Source organism: Myotis brandtii, unplaced genomic scaffold (assembly GCF_000412655.1).
Source record: "Myotis brandtii unplaced genomic scaffold, ASM41265v1 scaffold1083, whole genome shotgun sequence".
Classification (NCBI taxonomy): domain Eukaryota; kingdom Metazoa; phylum Chordata; class Mammalia; order Chiroptera; family Vespertilionidae; genus Myotis; species Myotis brandtii.
Window position 1 is genome coordinate 138,152 of NW_005353685.1, and position 25,291 is coordinate 163,442.

Sequence of the window (25,291 nt, forward strand, 5' to 3'; positions counted from 1 at the left end):
CCGCTGGCTCCTAACTGCTCACCTACCTGCCTGCCTAATTGCCCCTAAATGCCCCCCCCCGCCAGCCTGATCACCCCTAACAGCCTCTGCCTGCCAGCCTGATCACCCCTAACTGTCCCCCCTGCTGTCTTGGTCACCCCCAACTGCTGCCCCCTGCCGGCCTGGTCACCCCCAACTGCCACCCCTGCCGGCCTGGTCGCCCCACACAGCCTGCTGTTCAGTCGTTTGGTCGTCCCTCACTAACCCCTTGCCGGCCTAGTCACCCCATGCAGCCTGCTGTTAAGTCATCCATCTGGTTGTTTCGGTCATGATGGCCCCTGGCTTTTTATATATTAGGATTCTTAGGAGATTTTGAATTAAAATTTCAGTTAACATTCAAATTCAGAAGTATTTTTAAGGCCTTTTTCACCTGTTTTTTAAGACAAGGGACTGTTTAATATAGAATCAAAGTCTTGAGTTATTGAAAAGGACTGGTATCAACACGTGCTCATGTTTATTAAATTTCTGTGTGTGTGTGTGTGTACATGTGTGTGTGTGTATGTCTTCTTTTTCCCCAGTTTGACACTACAGCTACTGCAGTTATTATGACTCGGTTAAGTACAAAAGAGAAGTATATTCAGATGTTAGCTTGTAGTGACACTATAGAAAGCAGGTAATAAAATATTCCAACAAGATATTGTTACTATAGCCAATATTTTTAAGATATATTAAAGAGAAATTTGATTAGGCCATTTGCTTGAAACTTTTCAGTATCTTAACTAGAAAATTTATGTCCTTTTAAGAAATTTAATAGTTAAAAAATAATACAATATTTTTATTCATCAGTGTTTCTTAGCATGCAGTATCATGTGTCCTTGTTATAAAAGTCCAAATTAGTCATATGAAGAGGAATATAATTTTCACTTCTCTTTACATATTTAAAATTTGTTTAATGATAGAGAGATAAGCAAGCTGAGTCCTTTTAGTAAAGTATCTATACTAATAAAGAGCTAATATGCTAATGGTCGATATTCCGTAACAGGTAATGACCAGGTCATTAGCATATTAGCTGGGGTGTTGCTCCAGAGATGGGGCAGAAGTGGGGAGGCACCCGGAGGAGGCGGGACCATCCTGTGCTGGGGAGGGCAGGGGTGAGAGCCCATAACGCCCCCCTCACCAGTTCTTCGCCACCCACTGCTCGCACTCTGAGTGCCGCACAGCCCACCTGCCAGGGAAAGGAGCACAGCGCAGCAGGCGGGAGGCTTCCATGCTCTCCTCCAGAACCATGATGGGGCAGAGCCGCCGCATTGCTCCGGAGACAGGGTGGAAGTGGGGAGGCACCCAGAGAAGGCGGGACCAGCCCAAGGCGACTAGAGGGACTGAGGGCGGGGCTTGAAGCGGCTAGAGAAGGCCAGAGGGTTTGGGCCAGACGCACTGGAGCTCTGCGTGGACAGGGTGGACAGGTTCGGGTGTCAAAGCAGGGCTGTTGGAGGGTTGGCCGGGCTGTGCCATGTGCTCGCTGGGCTCCTAGTTTGATTATAATCCTCTTGGAGGGAATAGGATATAATTCACACCCTAGCTTTTTTTGACATTTTATTTATTTATTTTAATTTATTGATTCTAGAGGAAGAGAAAGGGTTGAGAGAGAGAAACATCTATTTATTTTTCCACTTATTTATGCATTCATTGGTTGATTCTTATATGTGCCCTGACCAATTGAACCCACAACCTTGGGGTATCAGAATGATGCTCTAAGCAACTGACCTATCCAACCAGAACAGATTTTATTCATTTTTTAATTATAGTTGCCATGCGACATACAATATTGTGTTAGTTTGAGGTGTACAACATGATTCAACATTTATATACCTTACAAAGTGATCAACAACAGTAAATTTAATAACTATCTGTCACCATACATAGTTACTGCCATATTTTCAACTCTATTCCCTATGCTGTACATGACATCCCTGTGACTTATTTTATAACTGGAAGTTTGTACTTCTTAATCCTCTTCCCTTTTCTGCTCAACTCCCCAACCTCCTCCCCTCTGGCAACCATCAATTCTCTGTATCTTTGAGTTTTTGTTTCATTTTGTTTTTTAGATTCCACATACAGGTATAAGTGAAATAATACATTTGTTTTTCTTTGTCTGACTTATTTTACTTAATGTAATTTTCTACGTCTATATTGTCACAAATGGCAAGATTTCATTCTTTTTTCTGGTTGAGTAATGTCCCATTGTATATATGTACCACGTTTTCTTTATCCATTCCTCTTTATCGATGGACACCTAGGTTGCTTCCATATCTTGGCTGTTGTAAACATAAGGGTGCATATGTCTTTTCAAATTAGTGTTTTTTGCTTTCTTTAGATAAATACTCAGAAGTGGAATTGCTAGGTCATATGGTAGTTCTATTTTTATTTTTTTGAGGACTCTCCATACTGCTTTCCGTAGTGGCTGCACTAGTTTACAGTCCCACCAACAGTGCACAAAAGGTTCACTTTTCTCCACATCCTTATTAACACTTGTTATTTGCTGTCATTCCCCACTTCTTTTTAAAACAATAATGTCTTCTAGAACTATGGAATAAAGAGAAATCTATAATATTTCTAAAAGTTGAACTGATATAATGGTTTTCTCTTATGTTTTTGAAAATTAAGTTATCTTAATGAATTATTAAAGTAGTAATAAGTATATTATTCAGTTATATTATTTAATTATTCAAAATATTATTGAAGTTTAAAACAGCAAGAGCTATGGCATTGAAATACCTATTACTAATGCAAAAATTCTTTTTCCAATTAGTTTGCACAGACATCTTATTGAACATTTGAATGCAGAGATAGTATTGCATACCATCACAGATGTAAATATTGCTTTGGAATGGATACGATCAACTTTGCTTTATATCAGAGCCTTGAAAAATCCATCTCATTATGGTTTGTTACTTTTTCTTGGAAAAGTAGTAATTTTTTCAAACCAGTTGGAACTATATTTGTTTTAATAGGTCACAAAATAGATTAAAGAAACTGACAGGTAGCAGAAACAGAAGTAACAAGAGTCATAAATACATTTAGAGGCAAGAATAGACAATTGTGAAAAATCTTTATTATTTCATCTCTAGTCTTTCAGTAAGGTTTGAAATCAGACATTTTAGGGAAAAAATTAACTCAGATAAAAATAACAAAAATGCCTAAAATTATTTAAAATAAAGTAAAAATGTCTTGAATTTTATTTGAACTGGCGTTCAAATCAAAGTATATAGTACTACCATTGCTGCTGGAATTTTCATTCTGCTTCTAAAGGTAACACACATCTGGTTATGTTGCTTCTAGAGGGTTCTTTCATGTGGTACAGGTTATAAAATACTTGAGATTGTTGAATATCAAATTAAAACCTGACTTGTTGCAATACCATTCTAAGGGATACAGGTTCAAAACATTCAGATCTCTAAGGAAAAATAATATATAGAGTATTCCCCGTCACTGTTATACAGTCAAATAAGCAAAAGATAAGCCATTTGATATTGAAAGAATTTCAACACTGGTTATTGTTATAGATGTAAGCCTTGTTTAAAATCATAAGCTATTTTTTAATTTAATATTTAATTGGACTACACTTTTCTAGTTAAGTAGGGTATAAATTGAGCCTATAAAGATGAATTCAGTCCATTCTATTTTATTTTTCACACATTTTTATAACTTATACAGGTTTTGCATCTGGTTTGAACAAAGATGGAATTGAAGCAAAATTACAAGGTTAGATGTATTTCCTCCAAAAAATTATATTCTATAAACTTTAATAAAAAAGGTCAGTTATTGTGAAAGTAAGAATACTCTTTGGGAATTATTTTTTTTAAGTAACCTATTGTTTGAAGAGAAGAAACAAGAGTTATTTCTTTTCACGCCAAAATAAAGTTCAGCACATACACATTTTCTTAATTAATCTATGTGTTGATTCCATCAGAATATCTTCCTTTCTATAATATGTTAACCTGGTTATTTTTTTATTTTTTAAATGACTCTGGTCTTTGAAAATGTTTTATATAGACACAACTCTTTATTTTTCTTTTCTAGTTTAATTTTGATTGAAAATATAAGCCTAGCTTGATAATGGGCTTCTTATTCTAAACTGTGTTAATGATATGTTCCTATCAAACCCCAGCTTTATTTTTCAGTCACTTAGTATTTCATTAACTGTCTTTTAAAATATTAGAAGATTGTTGAGCATTTTTAGGATTAGAAATGCCTACCTCTTCATTGTATTGTAACTTTTTCAGTGAAAGAAAAACAATGTTAAATCCACTAAAAATATTTAGCCAATTTTAATTTATTCTATACTTGGGTGTACATATATGGCAAATAAGAATACAGAGAAGATTTAAAGATGAAACAGTAAAATTGTATTGCTTAAGGAATAAATATATTATTGAAAGATGGTGATAAGCAATAACATATATTTATAACACTGTTGATAAACAGATCTATAAAGTAGTTATATTATCCTTTATTTGTTGACCAATTTTGTAATGGAATTTTTAAAGCATATATCGTGATCATAGTGATCAAATATACACAAGAAATCAGATAGTCCAAGAAATATCTTGCTATATTCCGATAACTGTAATGATTTAACTTTAGTTAAATTGGCAGTATATTTGTCTTATCTTCAACCATTATAAAGGTAGCTAAGTTTTGTCTATATTTGAACTGAATATAATGTTTTGGTATCCTTGGAGGTCTGCCTTAATTCTCTTAAGAAGGGTCCTTAGCATATAATGTGCTGTTTCTAAATTTGGTTATGCTTTCTTGCTCAATTTCTTCCAGTAGCTCCCCATCACTCTTAGAATCAAATACATGCTTTCACCAGAGCCCACAACGTCCTACTTGATATCTTGCTGCCTATTTCTCTAACTTCATCTCTTGTCATTTCCTCTTTTACTCTACTCTCTTTCCCAGTTGGCTCCCTTGCTGTTCCTTAAACACATCAAGCTTGTTTCCACTTCAGGTTTTTTACTATCTGTTCCTTATTCTTGGAATACTTCTCACATATTTTGCATGGCCTGCACCTTCCTTTTATTTAGGCCTTTGTCCAAATAATCTGCTGCTCAAAGAGGTTCTCCTGGACTACTTTAGTTAAACCTACCTTACAGAGAGGAAGGCAAAATGATTTCCATGTTGTTACTGCTATTTTTGTGTTCTTAGGAAAGTTGACATGTTTATGTATGTTGAAAATTAGGATGACTATATCTTTACTTTACATCAGAAATTATGTAGCTTTATATCAGAAATACACATAAGCTTTAGTTAAAAGTTAAAATCTATAATTTGCTATGTCCTTTCTAAGCTTTATTTTCCTTCATAGTACCTTTCAATACCTGAAACTGTATTATTTATTATTTGTTATTGATTGCTTTCTTCATTAAAAAGTTCTATAGAGAAGGAACCTTGTCTTGCCCACTGCTATAAACCTAAACCTTAGAATAGTGCTCAGCATTAGTAAGCATTCTTCTTTAGCTGATTAATTTTCTGAAGGTTAAATTAATAGTGGGTAATTAAGAAAATTAGCAAAACTTTCAAAAGCCTTACTTAAAACAATTAAAATGATCAAGCTGCCTAAGCAATGTTCTTAAATTAAAATATTTCCCAAAGAACCTTGCCTTCGAAGGGCTGTATTTTTGTGAGCTGTCAGTCTACTTAAGCTTGAACAGATTGTGGCAATCCCAGTCTCTGCTCTGAACTGTTTCCAGTCTCCTGGGCCTTTATAGCACAAGACAGAGAGAACACTCTAAGCAGCAGCCTACTACTCTGATCCCCATCCATCAGTGAGAGTGACTTGCATTGCTTCCTGTCAGAGGATCCTTCCAAGTAGCGATAGTGCCATATTCAGATAAATACCAAAAGCATCAGTTAAAATAATCATAAGTGGTTGCCTTAAGAGTGGCAAACTCAGAGGAGGGACAAGACTGGTGTTTTTGGAACAATATTTTAGAACTATTTTACTCTTTATCTTTTAGAACTATTTGACTCTATACTTTGTGTGTCTATATCTTTGATAAAAGTTAAAAAAGGAAACCACTGCCTTATTTAAAGTCATATGACAAAGTGATTACTTAAACCTACAGCAAGTTACTTAGCCTATTTTTTAGTTTCCTAACTTGTACAGGAAATAATATTAATACACCTACCTTATTATGTTATTTTGAGGATTAAATGAGATAATACAAACATTATTTTAAAGCTCCAAGTTGTAAATGCTATTTTATCACTTGTTATTTGTATTATTGTTACTATTAGAAAATACTTTTTTGCATATTATCAACTCTTTTATTTAAATGAGCTTTTTATTACCACTTAAGTATGGTTTACAGTTCTTCCCAGAACAATTGCACAGAAACATAACTTTAGCATATGTAATAATAAATTTTATTTTGTACTGCTTCCTTATTTTGCTAAAATAAAAATGTTTTCTACAATTGAACAGATTTATGTTTGAAGAATCTGAATGATTTATCATCTCTGGACTTGATAACGATGGATGAAGGTGTTAATTTCAAACCAACTGGTAACTTTTCCATCATTGCTAATAAATATAACAATTGCTTGCCCTGACCAGTTTGGCTCAGTGGATAGAGCACTGGCCCGCAGACTGATGGTTCGTGGGTTTGATTCCTGTCAAAGGCACGTACCTCAGTTTCAGGCTCAATCCCACCCCCAGTTGTGTGTGGGAGGCAACCAAATCAGTATGTCTCACATGGATGTTTCTCTTTCTGTCTCTCCCCATCCATTCTACTCTCCCCCCCACCACCACCACTAAAAAAAATAAAAATGAAAAAAAAAATCCAGTGGATAAAGGTTCTCGGGTGAGGATTAACAACAAACACACACACACACACACACACACACACACACACAAAACACAAAAAACAAGAAAAACACAATTGCTTGCTTAAGACTAAATACGAAATTTTGTTCTTCTAAACTTAGGTGATGGTAAAATTAAATTGTGATCTCAACATGGTATCATCATTAACATGATAAATTTATACAAGAATCCTATTTATAAAATTATAGAGCTTCTTTTTGACCAGCATAGAATTTGTCTTCACTGATTCTGGTAACTTCTGGCAGAGGAATGAAATGCTCAAATCTTTGGTTTGTTTCAAACCTGCTATAACTTGTAGATATCCTTTTCCCAGTTCTAAATTATTCAAACATTGATTACTTATGCTCTCACTTTCATTCTATTTAGAGTATAATAGAAGAGAGAACGAATGTTTTATAATTTTAGCACTCATGATTAGAAGTTTCTTGGGATGTAATATTGACTTCATTATTCCAGCAGTTTAACATAAAATATGCAAATCTAGCTAAATGTACCTGAATTCTCAGAGGAATACATTACTGTACATGATGCCCATTTACCTGATCCTCCTCTGGGCCAGGTTAGCCATGTATTTTGCCTTGAAAATATCTATTATGCAATGCCCAATCTTTGGACATTTTGTCCTTTGTGTTTATAACTCAGCAGCCTCTTGTTACACCCTCTATCATCAAGCTACTTAAAAAAAACAACACACAAAATGTTATATGTATGTATGTACAATTTTATGAGGAATTTAACATGTCTTTTTAACTGTGGTAGTATTTTTATTAGGATTATTATTTAGGTTAGTGTTCTTGTTACAAGGTTGCATGTATTCTTTAGTTGTTTGCTTCAATACTTTTTCCATAAACCCTGTTCTATTTAGTATAGATTTCTACAGAATGCAAGAATTTATAGGAATGCATATGTTGTATATTTTCAGGAAATAAATATGTATGTAAGTATTCAAGAATACTATATATTTATTAGCACCACGCTCTAACCAACTGAGCTAACCAGCCAGCTGCAAGAATACTATATATTTATTTAAGGCCAATAATTTGTATTAGCTTTGATTTGTAGTATTTTTATTATTAATCAGTTTGTTATATTTTCATATTTCCATTATGATTTCTTTTTTGACCTATGGATTATTTGCAACTATAGTTCTTAATTTCTGTACATTTTTTTAAGGTACCTTTCTTTTCTAACAAGCTTTTTGTTGTTGTTGTTTTTTTTTATTACAGTTGCTTTGTGATCAGATAACATTTTCTGTATGATTATGACCTTTTGAAATTTTTTGCGACTTGGTTTATGGCCTAGTATGTGATCAGTTTTTGTAAATATTTTGTGTACTTATCCTTTTGGTTTTAAGCCCTCTTCTAGATAAATATCATATTAGTTCTTTGATGCTTTATAAAAAATACTTCTTGTATTTCATTTAGCTATTTTAGTTGCCTTCAGCAGGAGGGTTGTTTCATACTTAGCCTGCCATTAATGTAGACGGACGTTCTTATATAGTATTTCTAATAAATTCTTTTTTGTGACTTCTTGTTCCTGCATATTACTAATATTTTCTTTTACCTTTTTCAGTATTTACTTTTTAAAAATATATTTTTATTGATTTCAGAGAGAAAGGGACAGGGAGAGAGAGATAGAAACATCAATGATGAGAGAGAACCATTGATCAGCTGCCTCATGGGAATCGAGCCTACAACCCAGGCATGTGCCCTTGACTGGAATTGAACCTGGGACCCTTCAGTCCACAAGCCAGCGCTCTATACACTGAGTCAAACCAGCTAGGGCAGTATTTATTTTTTGTATTTAAATTCTTAGCCTCTGTGTTTTAATTCTGCTTCATACAGTTTTTTATTTTTAAATCTGTCATCATAGTACTGAAATATCTAGGTATTTTCATTGGTATGCTTATGTTTTTGTTGAGCTTTTTAGTTATTCTACCTGGTAATGTGTAAAAGAGAAGGGCTCAAAAGGCCAAGTCTTAGTTTGTGTGAATTTAAGAAGGGTTTATCCTTCTTAAAATGGTGTGTAACTGCAAGAGGCTTGAAAAGTTAATGAACTGGGTTGCATCTTGAACCTCTGTAGGAGGGAGGGTGAGAAGGACGGAAAGAAAGATGGAAAATTTGCAGTCCTACAACTATTTGGCAAAGCTGATGGGGAATCTTCAAGTCAAAATTGCCCATCAGAGGAGTCCCTTGTCTTATAGGCCTACCTTAATATTCCTGCCATGCTCAGTCATTGGTTTGGAGCATCTTTGAGAAGTGTGATCTCGGTATGAACATGGTGATGGATTCAGAACATAGTAGCTGGGGTCATCTCCAGTAGGAGATGTGAGAGGTGCAGTCTTATGGCCTCTACCTCCACCCCAACCCCCAACTGTATAACTTTTATTTTGAATTATCCTGAATTTGCTACTATGAGAATATTAATCACTTAGCTATATTGATAGCAAAGTTGCCTCCTTACTTCTTTTCTTCACTTGCATATCTTTTTTAATTCTTTCTATTTTTTTCTACCTTGAGTCACTTACTTCATGGCTTCCTTTCTATGTTATTTTTTAAAAAATTCAACGTATTTTATTGTCATCTGGTAGTAACATAAGGGTATTGTAAGCCAACATGAATAAGTGTGTAAGAACTATTCTCCCAACAAAGGACACCTGAAAAACATAAACTGTATTGCTTTTCAATAATTTCTCACTTCATTAAGTCATTTCTAGGTGGAGACACTTGGATGCAGAGTGATATTATCTCCTTTTAGCATGATCCGCTCTAGTTGTTTTTTTTTTTTTTTAGATTGAATCTCTTCTGCATCATCTACTATGAGATTCATATACTCATCAAAACCAATGATACAGGCTTCTATCCACATATTCACTTGCTCATAAAGCCACACCTAAATCTGAAATCTATTTTACAAATATCTGAAGATGAGGTTGATGGGCTGCACCAACCCCTTTCTGCACTTTTTGAACCTGGCCATGGTACTGCATAGTGGACGCTAACAAAGCCACACTAAGCCACACGCTCCCTCAGAGAGCCACTTCTGGAATCTTTGTATGTTGTTTTTATACTTTACTTAGGAAACCTTCATCCTTACTAAAAACCCAGCAAGTATCAAGTCTTTTACCAAAATCTTTAATTTTCTCTAACAGGGAGATAGCCTATATCAGTGATGGCGAACCTTTTGAGCTCGGCGTGTCAGCATTTTGAAAAACCCTAACTTAACTCTGGTGCCATGTCACATATAGAAATTTTTTGATCTTTGCAACCATAGTAAAACAAAGACTTATATTTTTGATATTTATTTTATATATTTAAATGCCATTTAACAAAGAAAAATCAACCAAAAAAATGAGTTCACGTGTCACCTCTGACACCCGTGTCATAGGTTCGCCATCACTGGCCTATATTAATTTATAAACACTTAGGATAAGAGCAGCAGCTTTAAATATGCCCTAGTTATATTTAGTTTCCTTGATAACCATATTCTTGATATCTCACACACTGCTCTCAGAAGCTCCATTTTCTGAACCATTGAATTACTCACATTTTTGCTGAATATATTCACTAGACTCCTAATTGAGAAAGCAGCTTTTAAGCTGCCCTTGTTCTTTCTCTGTTCCTTTTTTATCTTCTGTACCATGGAGTATCTAAGTCTAATGGAATGTAATTTTTTCCCCTTCTTCAGCAAAACCTGTAGTACATACATAAATGTTAATCCTTTTCTTGAAAAGCAGTATGCCGTTTTCCTGTTCCCAGTCATTTTCTGTTTCACAAGGTTTGAAATTATTCGTAATGTTTTTGACAACTTATAATTGAAACCAGTAGCTTTTAAAACAAATTCCATTTCATCAATTATTTACCCCCACTCAAATCCCCTACTCCAGTCAACCCAATGTTGTATTTCTAAAACAATTTATATTCAAACTCCGATTTAATTAAATTTTGATCAAAAATTTTAAGTGGTACTCTTATTTTACAAATCAAATCCAAAATCTAAACTCTTTAAATAGCATTTCAGGGCTCTTTCAGGGCCTCTGTAAGTCTATCATTCATCATGTTTTGATAATGAAAGTGGGCAACATTTAATGTTAGACCCTATGCTAAGTTCTTTACATGGATTATTGCATTTAATCTTTACAATAAACATATGAAATATTACTTCTATTATTCCTACATTATGTAAAATAACCTACATATGACCAAGCCATATGTTTATCAAGCCATACATCTCTCATAACAGTATTCTAATGATAATCTTTTAAACTTTACTTTTTTTATTAGCAAATCTTGATTTTTCCTGAGGTCATAATGGCTTTATTTCCTTTCTGCCGAGGCATATTAGTTACTTTTAAATCCTGCTCAAGACCCATTATCTCTACTAGGCCACCCCACATTGACCATTCTCTTAAGTTTAATTTCCTCTGTATTTCAGTTTGTATATGTAAATGTTATCATTAACTGGACTTTGTTCTCTAGTCCAGTTATTTTCATCTGGTTATCTCCCTAGCCAACCTATAAGTTCAGAGACTACATCTTCTAGATTTGTTGGTGTGTCTTTTGTTCTTGATGTCATTACAGGCACGGAATAGATGTTAAAGAAATGTTTATTAAACTCATGAAAAAGCAAGTTGTTTCAGCTGATGGAGTAAATGTTTATTTTTCCATCTTTTACCACAGAGACAGGAAGGTTGATGGCTTGGTATTATATTACATTTGAAACAGTGAAGAAATTTTGTACAATTAGTGGAAAAGAAACTTTACTGGATCTGGTAAATTGATTTTCATTAGAAAATAAATACAAACTAATACAGTATAAAATAATTTTGGGGAAACAACTAGTTAGTATATCATGTAATTTAAGAATGAATGAGCAGAAAAGAAAGCATTTCTAACAGTGCTTATGTCTCTTTCATCCTTATGTACATTTGATCATGAGATATTCAGTATTAGGTCTTAGAATGTATTTTGAGTTGTATCTATGATTTGAGTTGTATGTATTTTGAGGGCTAAGAAAATTTATATGCATACTCAGAGTAGGGCTGGCAGTTACCCTTCAACTTACACGAGAATGCCAGTTACATTGGTAGTGGCTTCTAAGTACAATATGTTGAGAAAGACCCAAAATCATGTGGCATGACATATTATGAAAGTCTGCCATTAGTGAGGGACAATGAGGGACACATGTGCCGCATATATGCAACTCTTCCCTAAACCTTTTGCAACAGAATAACAGTAACAGTAGAAATAGAATAGGATTGATGATAGACCAAAAAAAAGAGAACTGATTGTAGGGAAATGTGAGTAAAAACAGGTATACTAAGATATCAACAGTGGTGGCAACTTTGCAGCTATAGCAGTGAAGAGAACGATAGTCATATTGGTAACTGGTAACTGTATTGGTGCTTTCTCCCTTTACTGGGGACATGACTATAAAACAAGGTATTTATATTTATTTTTAAATTTAAGCCATTCATTTTAATTTAAAATATCTAAGTTGACTATTTTAAATAGGATTATACTAAAAATAGCACAAAAATTGGTGAAAAGTAGGCTTTATTTACATGTAAAATTATTTTTAAGAAGAAATCAAGAGTAGAAAAATCTTAATGTTAACATTAATTCATCTGATTTTTAGTTCAGTACATGTGTAAGAGAATTAGAATAGGAATTAGTTTCATTTTACAGATGCAAGAAACCAAAGCAGAGAGAGTGCTTTGCTCAAAGTCATGTGGCGTAACTATGATATCTAAAGCATTCTTTTCATTACAAAGTTAGCCTCAATAGAGATAATGGTTTGCAAACTATAGAAGGGGGAGTAATAATATAATAGTAGTAATAGTATTAAGAGCAACATTTACTGAAGGCTTACTATGTGTAAGATTATTTTGTTAATCTTTAACGTCTTAGTCCCAGTGTCTAGCACAATGTCTGACATATAACAAGTGTTTGTAAACTTTTGTTAATAAATGAATGAGTGGGTGAATCCTTAAAGAAGCAAAATGTATAAAGCAAATTTTTAGCTCTATCATGCCCAATGATAAAACTGTGGTGTCCCAAGGCAACATGAGAAATAAGTATAGAGAAAGTGGATGACAGGAAAGAATGGACATAATTAAATGGACAAATGCTGAAATTTTATAGGTCAAAATGATAGCCAGCTGCAAGGAATTTCTAGATGTACAATTAAGGATAAATGAGAAGAAAACTTTGAATACTTTGAACAGAAGTCCAAATCGAATAACTATCAGGTACAGAAGTTAAAATATTTTAAATAATTTTAAAAGGTTTTATTTTGTTAAAATAAGTAATAATAAAAATTTTGCCTTGTGTTTTTATTTACAGATTTCCAATGGAAGGAAAAATTAAAACAAGAGAAATGAAAGTAAATTGGTAAAGATAATTCATTGTTGAATGTCTTAAAATACTGACTACCTGTTCATGATTCATATTTATACATTTTTTATAGTTTTAAAATTCATTTCACATTTTTCCTGAGTATAAAAAAGAACATATTTACATTAAAATGAGTCAGAATGTAGGCGTGAAATTAATTTCTAAAAATTCAGACTTCAATTTAAACAGATGATTTGTGAAATTTTTTAATCAACAAATATTTATTGAGGGTGTGTTCTGTTCAGGCAAGGTAGATGATAGAAAGAAGATATGCTTATCATCAAGAGCATTCAAGTTAGCTTGAATGAGAACCATACATATAAAAATAATGGACAGTATGAAAACACATGTAGTAAATGTCTGTTGAATGACAGTGGCATTCGGAGAGAGCAAAAGCATGGGTAAAGGAATGCATATATGACAGTGAGGTGAATATTCTGCCAAGAATGGGAAGTTTATAATGAGGAGTTGTAAGTGGAAGAGTAGACAGGTTACATTGTAAATTGTAGTGACTTTTACCCAGTTTGCAATCATAAATGCAGTGATGTACTATGCCAAGTGCTTGGTTTTCTGAATATTTAGATGGTAGTGTTAAACCTTTTGATTTCGAGTATACAATTTCAGGTAAAAATGATTTTTGTATGTTCTCAATTAAACCAGTTAGCTAAAGAAATTTTTTCCCTCCTTAGCTAGAGGAGGTCACTCCTTCCATGGGATATTTCATGATATCACGTTGAATTTTATCTCCCAAATACCTTGATGTCTCAGAAACAAAATTCTCCCCATTCTAAACAATTTATCAGGCCGATTTATAGCTTAGACAACAGAAGTTTTTGTTCTGCTTCTTAGCTGTATTTCTCTAGAAATTCTAATTCCTTAGAGATCATTATCTCCCAATCCTCCCATTTTACAAATGAAGTAAGTGATGCCTAGAGAAGTTGTGACTTGCCCAAGGTTATGTTGCTATATTGGAGACTGAACTAGAACTAGAATCTAGATCTCTTGATTCAGTGTTTTGTTTTTTTCTGATATACTCTGTAGCATCAACTGGTGAGTCAAATCAAGGTGTTTTTCCACAAGCATCTTCTTGAGAACTCCCTATTTGCAATTTTAATGCTTTTATTTATCTTGCCTTAAATTGGGTCATACATTCTTTTGATTAATTTAAAACTTAAATTTGATGACTTTATAATTGTTTTTATGCGTATAACAATTTTGTTTCCCATTATTGTTTCCCTCCATTATGCATCTACTTGAGTTTGGCCAGGGAGAGAGAGGGCCTTTCTTAATCCAGAATGTACAGTCTTTTGGTGGGTGATGATGGCTAATAGTTACCACTTTTATGTCTCCCTCTTTTCCCTGTTACATTGTTGAATACCAGATGTTAATCCTCTTAACTTAAAATTTTTATCCTTCAAGTTTCTGCCCTTTATTTTAACGTTTTTTTATTTTTCATAACTTTAATTTCCAGGTTTTTCGCCTTCAACCTAGCTGTTTTCTTAAATGACATTTTCCAGTGAACTCAGTATATATTTCCAAATCAGTGATTTCTCATTAATTTGTTTCTTGTTACTATATTTTGAAAGTAAGACACGGATTTATTTGTAAAGAGTCAAAAGTAAAATTTATAAAGCAAAGACTAAGGTCACCCTTGACTACCCCCTATCTCCCTTCCCCAGTAGTATGATGTAAATTTTTCTATTTATTTCCTTTCTATTTATTTCATACATATTGGTGTGCTAATAAACATTTGTAATGTCTATATATAAGCAAGCTCATGCTATAATTATTGCCCTAGTAATGTCATATTCTTTCTATATCAGTATGTACACATATCAACTTCATTTATTATAATAGCAATATGTATTTTAATAGCAATACATCCTATAGTATGAATATATTATAATTTTAACCACTTCTTGATGAATAGTTATATAGTTTATAAATATTTGCTAGTATAATTGGTGCTGAAAATGAACTTATACCATACTTTTCAAGGATTTCTGGGTAAAAGGGTTCATACATGAAAAGATTTCATGTATAATGCCAAATTGCCTTTGAAAAGGCTTTTCTGACAGTTCCCATCCACAATGTAAAAAGAGTGACTATTTTCATACATTTTCTCAATAGTGGTTTTGCATATTTGAACTTTTGCCAATCTAATGAGTAAAAAGTTATATTTTAAAATTAGGAGGGAATATACATAATTGGTTTTATGCAAAAGGAAATGTGATTTTTATTCAGTTTGCAATCACAAATGCTATGATATGCTATGCCATGTGCTTGGTTTAGGATATAGAAGGGAATATTATTATTAGGAGGGAATAATTATTAGGGAATATACATGTTATTTAAACTGCTATAAAATCATGTTAGGAAGATCTTTTATATCTTGTATTTCTTAGAATAGCCTCAACTAGTCAAACAGCAATAAAATGAATAACAATAGCTTAAACAAGATAGGCTACTTTTTTATCACAGAATAGATAACTCAAAGTAGAGAATCTGAGGTAGCTTCATGACTTATTTCAAGGTCACCTCATTGTCCAAAAAGACTGCTAGAGCTGTAGCCATTACATTTGAGTATCCTCTCTCGGTTCAGTAGACTTCTTGGAAGTCCCAACTCACTTTTGCACCTAGTTCCATGGCTATATCTACATGCAAAGGAGACTGGGAAGTGTCTTGGTGGCATGTGTCTAGATTAAAACTGGGATTTTGCTTTTAAGAAGGAAAGTGAGAATGAATGTTGGTAGGAAAGCAGTCTCTGCCCTGCATTCTAAAATCATAGGACTTTTCCTATCATTTCTTCTAATACTTTAAAATCATTTTATTTTTACTTGTAGGCTTTTCATAAGGCATTTGGAGTTAATTTTTATGTATGGTATGAGTTAAGAATTAATTATATTTTGTCTTCCAAAGATAGTCAGGAGTATTTGGTAAATATTTACTGTTAGTCTATTTATTTTGTTGCCGTGACAATACCACATTGTTTTATTTACTCTTCTTTTATTGCTTGTTTTGTTATCTGATAAGGCAAGTCCCTCCTTATTGATCTGTAAAAGATGTTTTGAGCTATTACTGCAGTTTTCTCCCTATGATCATTATGAACTTTTGATCCCTATGGACTTTATTTTTATTATTTTTATTTTAATCCTCACTGGAGGATATGTTTTTCATTGATTCTGGAGAGAGAAGAAGGGAGAAGGAGAGATAAAGACATCATCTATTGGCTACCTCCTGCACCCCAGCCCTTACTGGGGATCGAACCTGCAACCTGGGTATGTGCCCTGATTGGGAATTGAACCCACTAGCCTTCACTGCATGGGATGATGCTCCAACCAACTGAGCCACACTTGCCAGGGCTAGATCCCTATGAACTTTAGAGTCAGTTCATCAAGGTCTATAAAAAGTCCTGTTGAAATTGGCTTTATAGATTAGTTTGGGAAAGAATTCTTACAGTTTTGAAGTCTATTTAGGTATATGGTCTGTCTTCATCCATTCAGATCTTTATGTCTTTCTGTGGTATTTTATATTTAACTAGAGGCCTGTTGCATGAAGAGATTCGTGCAATAGGCCTTCCTTTCCCCTGGCTGCTGGCACCGGTTTTCCTCCGGCACCTGGGACCCAGGCCTTCGCTCTGGCCAGGCTCCGGCCATCATGCTCTGAGGCCGTGAGGCTTCGCTGCTCCAGTTGTCGCTGCTCCGGGGCCGTCAGGCTTCGCTCCACCGCTTGGAGCCTATGTATGCAAATTAACCGCCGCTAGATCCCTATGAACTTTAGAGTCAGTTCATCAAGGTCTATAAAAAGTCCTGTTGAAATTGGCTTTATAGATTAGTTTGGGAAAGAATTCTTACAGTTTTGAAGTCTATTTAGGTATATGGTCTGTCTTCATCCATTCAGATCTTTATGTCTTTCTGTGGTATTTTATATTTAACTAGAGGCCTGTTGCATGAAGAGATTCGTGCAATAGGCCTTCCTTTCCCCTGGCTGCTGGCACCGGTTTTCCTCTGGCACCTGGGACCCAGGCCTTCGCTCTGGCCGGGCTCCGGCCGTCACTGCTCTGAGGCCGTGAGGCTTCGCTGCTCCAGTCGTCGCTGCTCCGGGGCCTTCAGGCTTCGCTCCACCGCTTGGAGCCTATGTATGCAAATTAACTGCCATCGTTGTTAGGTTAATTTGCATACTCTCCTGATTGGCTGGTTAGTGTAGCAAAGGTACAGTCAGTTTACATGTTCATTTATTATTAGGTAAGATTATTTAGGATTTATATCTCTTGTTAGGTTTATTTCTTGGCATTTTACATAGTTTGATAGTGTGAACAGAGTTTTTTAAAAAAAATATGTTTTCTTTAATTGAATTCAGAGAAAAGAAGGGAGAGAGAGGGATAGAAACATCAATGATGAACCCTGGCCAGCATTGCTCAGTGGTTAGAGCATTGGCCTACAGATTCGATTCCTGGTCAAGGGCACATGCCTAAGTTGCAGGTTTGATCCCTAATCCAGGTTGGGGTGTGTTCAGGAGGCAACCAATAAACGTGTCTCTCTCACATTGATGTTTCTCTCTCTCTCTCCCCCCGTCCCTTCCATTTTCTCTAGAAATCAATGGAAAAAAATATCCTCACTCTTTGGGTGAGGATTAAAAAAAAAACCGAAACATCCATGATGAGAGAGAATCCTTGATTGGCTGTCTCCTGCATATCCCCCACTGGCGATCGAGCCTGCAACCCAGGCATGTTCCCTGACCAGGAATCAAACCATGACCTCCTGGTTCATGGTTCAACGCTCAACCACTGAACAACACTGTCCAGGCCCGCGTCCTTTTTTACATTGAATAACATAACGTTGCATTTTATAAATCATTCATTGATGATATATAGGAAGGCTACTTTTTTTTGAATTTTGATTGTTTTATTTGGCTATCTCGCCAAACTATCAACAGTACTAATAGTTCTTAAGTTGGTTTGCTGGAAGTTCCTAGGTAGACAATCATCCTAATATAATAAAGAGGTAATATGCAAATTAACCCTCACACTGTCACAAGATGGCTGCACCCACAGCAGAGGTGGGGTTCCCATAACACAAGATGGCTGCGCCCACAGCAGAGGCAGGGTTCCCATAAGGAGCCATAACGAGCGATCAGCAGGGACCAGAGGCTGCGTGGCTCTGGGCCGGGGCAGGGGACCTGAGGCTGCGCCCCCACCTGGTGGGGCCTGACAGGGGACCTCAGGCCATGCCCTCCACCCCAGCGCCAGGCCGGGGGACCACAAGGCATGCCCCCCACCCCGGTGCCAGTCCGGGGGACCTCAGGCTGCACCGTCCATCTCGCCAAACTATCAACAGTACTAATAGTTCTTAAGTTGGTTTGCTGGAAGTTCCTAGGTAGACAATCATCCTAATATAATAAAGAGGTAATATGCAAATTAACCCTCACACTGTCACAAGATGGCTGCACCCACAGCAGAGGTGGGGTTCCCATAACACAAGATGGCTGCGCCCACAGCAGAGGCAGGGTTCCCATAAGGAGCCATAACGAGCGATCAGCAGGGACCAGAGGCTGCGTGGCTCTGGGCCGGGGCAGGGGACCTGAGGCTGCGCCCCCACCTGGTGGGGCCTGACAGGGGACCTCAGGCCATGCCCTCCACCCCAGCGCCGGTCCGGGGGACCACAAGTCATGCCCCCCGCCCTGGTGCCAGTCCGGGGGACCTCAGGCTGCACCTTCCACCCCGGTCTGGGCCGAGGGACCTCAGGCCACACCCTCCGCCCCAGCCCGGGCCAGGGGACCTCAGGCCACAACCCCACCTGGTGGGGCTTGACAGGGGACCTCAGGACGTGCCCCCGCCCTGGCACTGGGCTGGGAGACCTGAAACTGTGCCCCCCTCCTGGCACCAGGCTGGAGGACCTGAGGCTGTGCCCCCCGCCCGGCACTGGGCCAGGGGACCTGAGGGTGCACCCCCCCACCCAGCAGGGCTTGACGGGGTTGGGGCCAGCCAGGTCTGGATCTCGTGCAATTTTGAGGCACGCGCGGATGGGTGGGGACTTGACTCTGGGTCGCATGGCACAGCCCAGACTCTGACAAGAGGGAGATTTTCATATACATTTTACTAATTTTCCTTCATCTCTGACACTTCTATTATAGAGAAAGGGCAAATACTTTCATCTCTGAAACTTCTATTATAGAGAAAGAGCAAATAGCAATATTAAAATATTTTCTCTAATTCCCTTTTAATGTGCACAAATTTCGTGCACCAGGCCACTAGTTTTATCTATAAAGAGTGATTTCTAATAGTTATTTCCTTGATTTCTAGTGGTTTGTTTTTTTTTAACTCTGTTTTCCTTAACTTGTAGATGAAAACTTGTCTTATTACTGTTTTTAGTGGTCAAGTTTCCAATGTTTCACCACCAAGGGATTTTTCACACTTTTTGGATTAGATTCTGGGATCCTTCAACCTCCTTCTCACTTATTTGTAAAAACAGGTTTGGGTTCAGGGTACAGAAGCAGCAACCCCTTTTAGTTCATCACAGTTACTGGATCTGAAAGTTGGGTTTCTCTAAAAAAACTTTTTATGTTCTTTGTTTTTTACAGGGTTTCTAACTTTTATTGAGTCAATTTTTGTTAATTTATATGTTTCTGAGATATCATTCATTTCATCTACCTTGCTAGTTTTTATGGCATAAAGTTTTGTTCTCTAATAAGTTAAAATGTTCCTCTAAATATATAATGTCTCCTTTCTAGTTTCTAATAGTATTTGTGTCCTTTTCTTTTTCATAATCAGATATGCAAGAGGTTTCTCTATTGTAATCTTTTTTAAAAATATATATTTTTGGGAGACGACCAAGATGGCGGCATAGGTAAACACCGGAGATTGCTGCCGCTAACAACCACTTCAAAAATACAACTAAAAGACGGAACGGACATCACCCAGAACCACAGGAAGGCTGGCTGAGGAGAGACTCTTCAACTAGAAGGAAAGACAACAGCACACCGAGGCTCAGAGGAGGCGCAGTGTGGAAAATTTAAAGGTACCGAGGTGCGCGCGCAAAGCGGGCTGGTGGCTGAGGGCGCGGTTGTCGTTTTCAATCAGGAGGGAGTCTCAGACTATTTCAGAGAGGAAGGGAGAGGGAGAGAGAAATAGAAACATCAATGGTGAGAGAGAATCCTTGATTGGCTGCCTCTTGCACATCCCACACTGGGGATTGAGCCTACAACCCAGGCTTGTGACCTGACCGGGAATCGGACCATGACCTCTGGTTCATAGATCAATGCTCAGCCACTGAGCCACCTTGGCTGGGCTATATTGTAATCTTTTTAAGTCATTTATTTTTAGGTATTGACTATGTTTAATAGTTCTATTCACTTTAGTTGTTTTTTTTTATCTTTCCTTTCTATTATTTTCTATTTCACTAATTTCTGATTTTGTCTTTATTTTCTTCCTTCTGTCTTTTTCTTTTTGATTGTACATTTGCTCCATTTGTTTTGTTTTTCTTATTTTCTATAAAATATTTGACTACAAATTTTCTAGAAAATACCCCCCAAGAGAGAATACAAGAGAGTCTAATGATTTTAATTACATCCATAGAATTATTGTGTATCAATTTCTGGTTAGATAAGTAAACAGTAGAAATAAGTAGCAAAGAACCTGGGATAATAGCACAGTGGCTGGTAGCTCCTTTTTTCCTCTTTTACTACATAGCTCTCAAATTTTGAAGCCAAGCAGCTGCTGATTTCTAATAATTAACGAATATGATACTGACCTTCATATGTTGAACAGAGTCATCAGCACCTAAATTATGCTTGTTACACATAGGCATTTAATAAATATTTGTTGATTATACAGTTTGTATTGTTTTTCTATAATACTTATATATAATAAAACCCAAAGACAGAACTGTATTGAAGGAGAATATGACAAATAGTTTAGATGTGTTGAGGTTAAACAGTCTAAGTGACTGTGCCCTGTAAGCATTAGAAGTTTATCAATCTAGAGATAATGAAAGTCTTGAGAAGAAATGAGATTTTTGAGAGAAAGAGAGGTGAATAAAGAAGAGAAGGGAAGTGAGAACTGAACTTTTGGATATTGGGTAAAAGAAGTAAAAAATACTTGCAACAATAATGATATAAAATATAGATCATGTATTGTCACAGAAATCAAGTCAGAGAGGAATTTTAAGAAGAGATATTTCAGTCAATGATGTCAAATACTGTGAGATAATAATTTTTAAAAGTAAATAATGAATGTTTTTTCTCCCCAGTCTTATTCAGGCTCAGTTAGGATGCATTCCCATACAGGACTTTGCTTTGACACAAGATACCTCAAAGATTTTCAGAAGTGGCTCACGAATTACAAGATGTATGTTACAGGATTCTTGTATTTTCAATATTTTTTCAGTTAACTAGTGTACTAGATTTAATATTGGAAACTTTTTTTTAGGGTTGTCAGAGTTTGTGGCTCTTCAAGAAAAGAACTTTGCTGTACTATTGAACAGTTTGATTTTAGCTAAATGTTTTCGATGTAAACTTTGGGAAAACTCTCTGCATGTATCCAAACAGCTGGAAAAAATTGGTAGGTACTGAATATAGGCAGGCAGTTTGTCAATGTTTGCAATTTATTTTGCTGTTAGGAAAATTATTCTATGATGATTATAGACCAGTGATGGCGAACCTATGACACGCGTGTCAGAGGTGACACACGAACTCATTTTTTGGGTTGATTTTTCTTTGTTAAATGGCATTTAAATATATAAAATAAATATCAAAAATATAAGTCTTTGTTTTACTATGGTTGCAAATATCAAAAAATTTCTGTATGTGACACGGCACCAGAGTTAAGTTAGGGGTTTTCAAAATGCTGACACGCCGAGCTCAAAAGGTTCGCCATCACTGTTATAGACCTATAAAGGAAAACTATGTTTGTAGGCCTAAATGAGGTACTGTACTTTACTTGTCTTGAAAGTCTGATTTTTATTTACTCTGGCTTAAAGGATTCCATTTTAAATTAATTAGGAAACCCAATGAAAACTATTTCTCTTACTTTTAAATTTGTTTTCAAATCAAAAGTGAAATTTTGTTTTAGTAACTAGGTAACTATGAGTTGCTCTCTCTTCCACTTTTATGACTATTTTGTTTTGATCTCAGTGACAAGGTACAGAACTAGCAGTCTTGGCATTCCTAATTCATTATAGAAAATTATACCACTTACTTATATCTCAACTTTATTTTTTTCAATAACAGCATGATATTAGTACTAATCTTCTTAAAGATTCTGCAGACAAAAGATTATGCCTGACTATTTCCTGTCTGTTGGGATCTAGTTCAGGGTGTGAACTGAAAGACTCTAGAGGGGGACATTTACAAAGACTGGGGTATGACTAAAACACTCTGGAGTTTTCCAGTTTGCTGCCATTGGCTTTGTGACCCTCCTCCTTCTTCGGTAGAACTCTAAAAAGAGAGTTGTTAGCCCATGACTGACAGTCTAGTTAGCTTTACAATTTTACTAGAGGCCCAGTGCACGAATTTGTGCATGGTGGGGTCCCTCGACCTGGCCAGTGATTGGGGCCAATTGGGACCATTTCGCCCAGTCCCAATTGGGGCTGATGGGGGCTGGCCTGCCAGGGGGGGACTGCAGGAGGGCTCCAGGGTGTGTCCAGCCCTCTCGCCCAGTACCGATCGGCCGGACCCCAGCAGCAAGCTAACCTACCAGTCAGAGTGTCTGCCCCCTGGTGGTCAGTGCACATCATAGCAACTGGTCGAGCCGTCTACTGAATGGTTGACCAATTGGTCGGACACTTAGCATATTATGCTTTTATTATATAGGATATGCATCTTGGGACATGAAAAAATCATATAAGGGATTGTGTTATTATTCCTTATAACAAAGATCTCCTACTTTTTTATTTCCTTGAAATTTGAAATCAGTTGGTAGCAGAGAGCTGACTAGCTCTGGGAGCTGGGGTGAAGGTGGGGATTGGCTGGTGAAAGTAAGGTCCAATTCGAGGAGATATTCCTGATGAAAAGGGTCACCTTCCTACAGAAGTCCGGGCAAACCAAATGCCACACTCATCCCACAAAGACAAGAGTTCTGAATTGTGAAGGAGGTTCCATATAACAGTTAAGAAATAGCAATTTACAGAAAAAGTTGAAATTAGATTAAATGGTTACTAATAAAGGTTTCATTGTACTTGAAAAAGCCAGTCTTTCTGACCTTAGAATATTGTCAGTCTGAGTGTTGGTTGAATTCTGTATCTCCCTAATTGTCGAACTCTAACATTTTTCTACATTTAATCATAGAAAAGTGAATCAAGCAAAAAAGCAAATCTAAGCTCTTATAAGAGCATCAGGAAAGAAATAAAGAATACACATTGATTTTCAACAATGTTTATAAACTGAAAAATTAAAATTCAGAAGTTTTGAGGGAAAATGAAAATGAACATAAAGGAATTATGAATAGTAGTTGTGTCTTAAGTATAAGAAAAATTCCCATGAAAGAATAAAGATGTAAGGAAATAGGAGTGTCATACCATCATCAGTAATATATGTGCGTACACAGAGTGGTGATATTTTGGAATTTTATACTTCTGACAATATCTTCTATTTGGGGATTTGGCTAAATTCATTCATGAGTATAATAATTTAAAATTTTAGTTTCTTAAAGCAAAAAGAAAAGGTCCAAAGATGGAAGTGAACTTGATATATTTAAGGAACAAAATATATATTGTGGCTGGACAATATTCAGCAAGAGGAGAAGGGTAGACAATTAGATGGGAGAGGTAGGCTGTGGTCAAGGCATACAGGCAAGGGAGTTTGGCTATAGTAAGGAAATTGCAATTTTATTCCAAATGCAATGGAAAGGTGTTGGAAATTTTAAGCAGAAGAGTAAAATTATCTTATTTAGGTACAGACAAGAGAGAACTCTAAGACAGAAATGCTCAGAATACCATAGTTTCATAAAGCAATATTCTCATTCCTGAATCATGTTGCCTTTTTCAAACACGAATATAATAATAGGTGTCTCTTGATACTTGCTTTATGGATGACATATGATAAAACTAAGGGCTAAGCCATCATGTGAACTGAAGAATTCCTTTCTTTTGTATAGTAAGCAAATGCATGTTTATTTCAGTTTGAAAAAAAGATATAAACAACTGAATAATGTCACTTCCCAACTAATTTAACTGAAAACATTTTTTAAAACTTTAAAAAATTAGCCCTAGCCAGTTTGGCACAGTGGATAGAGTATCGACCTGCAGACTGAAGGGTCCCAAATTCGATACCGGTCAAGGGCACATGCCCGACTTGCAGGCTTGATCCCCAGTAGGCGTTGTGCAGGATGCAGCTGATCAATGATTCTCTCTCCCTCTCCTTTCCTCTCTGAAATCAATAAAAATATAAATCAGTTATTAGTCTGAATCTAACTTTTTTACTAATGTAGTTAAATATTTAAATATATATTTTGTTTAAAATAGATTGTTTAAAAACTGCTATTTGATTAATTTTCCACAGGTATAACATTGTCAAATGCAATGGTTAATGCAGGTTTGACTTCCTTTAAAAAAATAGAAGAAACAGATGCAAGGGAACTTGAAATGGTATTTAACATTCACTTATTCCTAATATTACCTCTATTCTTAATGTGAATTCTAAAGCTTAACTTTTATATATTTATTTCAAGTAAAATGATTTTTCTTCTTATAGTCATAAGTATTTTAACTTAAGGTTTTAAGTAATAAGCATTACTAAAACTATTGACTAGCCCTGGCCGTTGTGCTCAGTGGTTAGAGTGTTGGCCCGGGCACCTAAGGGTTGAGGGTTTGATTCCCAGTCAGGGACAATGTGCCTGGGTTGCAGGTTTGATTCCAATCTCTCTCACATCGATGTTTCTTTCTCTCTTTTCTTCTCTCTCTCTCTCCCTCGTCCTCTTCCTCCCTCCCCTCCACTGTCTCCAAAATCAATGGGAAAAAATATCCTCTGGTGAGGATTAACAACAATAACAACAAAAACCTATTTGTTATATAAAGTATTTTACTAAAATAATTTT

At 36.0% G+C, this 25,291-nt stretch overlaps 1 protein-coding gene and 1 pseudogene across 1 annotated transcript in view; one reads left to right on the forward strand and one right to left on the reverse strand.

Annotated features, from left to right (window-relative positions):
• The window catches only part of HFM1 (HFM1, ATP-dependent DNA helicase homolog), a 98,307-nt gene that overhangs the window by 33,958 nt on the left and 39,058 nt on the right, over positions 1-25,291 (forward strand). Inside the window, exons 17-26 of the mRNA XM_005857197.2 lie at positions 558-652; positions 2,789-2,922; positions 3,694-3,741; positions 6,467-6,547; positions 11,548-11,639; positions 13,012-13,118; positions 13,213-13,260; positions 21,510-21,607; positions 21,689-21,820; positions 24,757-24,842. Coding sequence (XP_005857259.1) covers positions 558-652; positions 2,789-2,922; positions 3,694-3,741; positions 6,467-6,547; positions 11,548-11,639; positions 13,012-13,118; positions 13,213-13,260; positions 21,510-21,607; positions 21,689-21,820; positions 24,757-24,842 — 921 coding nt within the window. The remainder of the gene's footprint in view (positions 1-557; positions 653-2,788; positions 2,923-3,693; positions 3,742-6,466; positions 6,548-11,547; positions 11,640-13,011; positions 13,119-13,212; positions 13,261-21,509; positions 21,608-21,688; positions 21,821-24,756; positions 24,843-25,291) is intronic.
• On the reverse strand, positions 9,581-9,857 carry LOC106726703 (annotated as a pseudogene).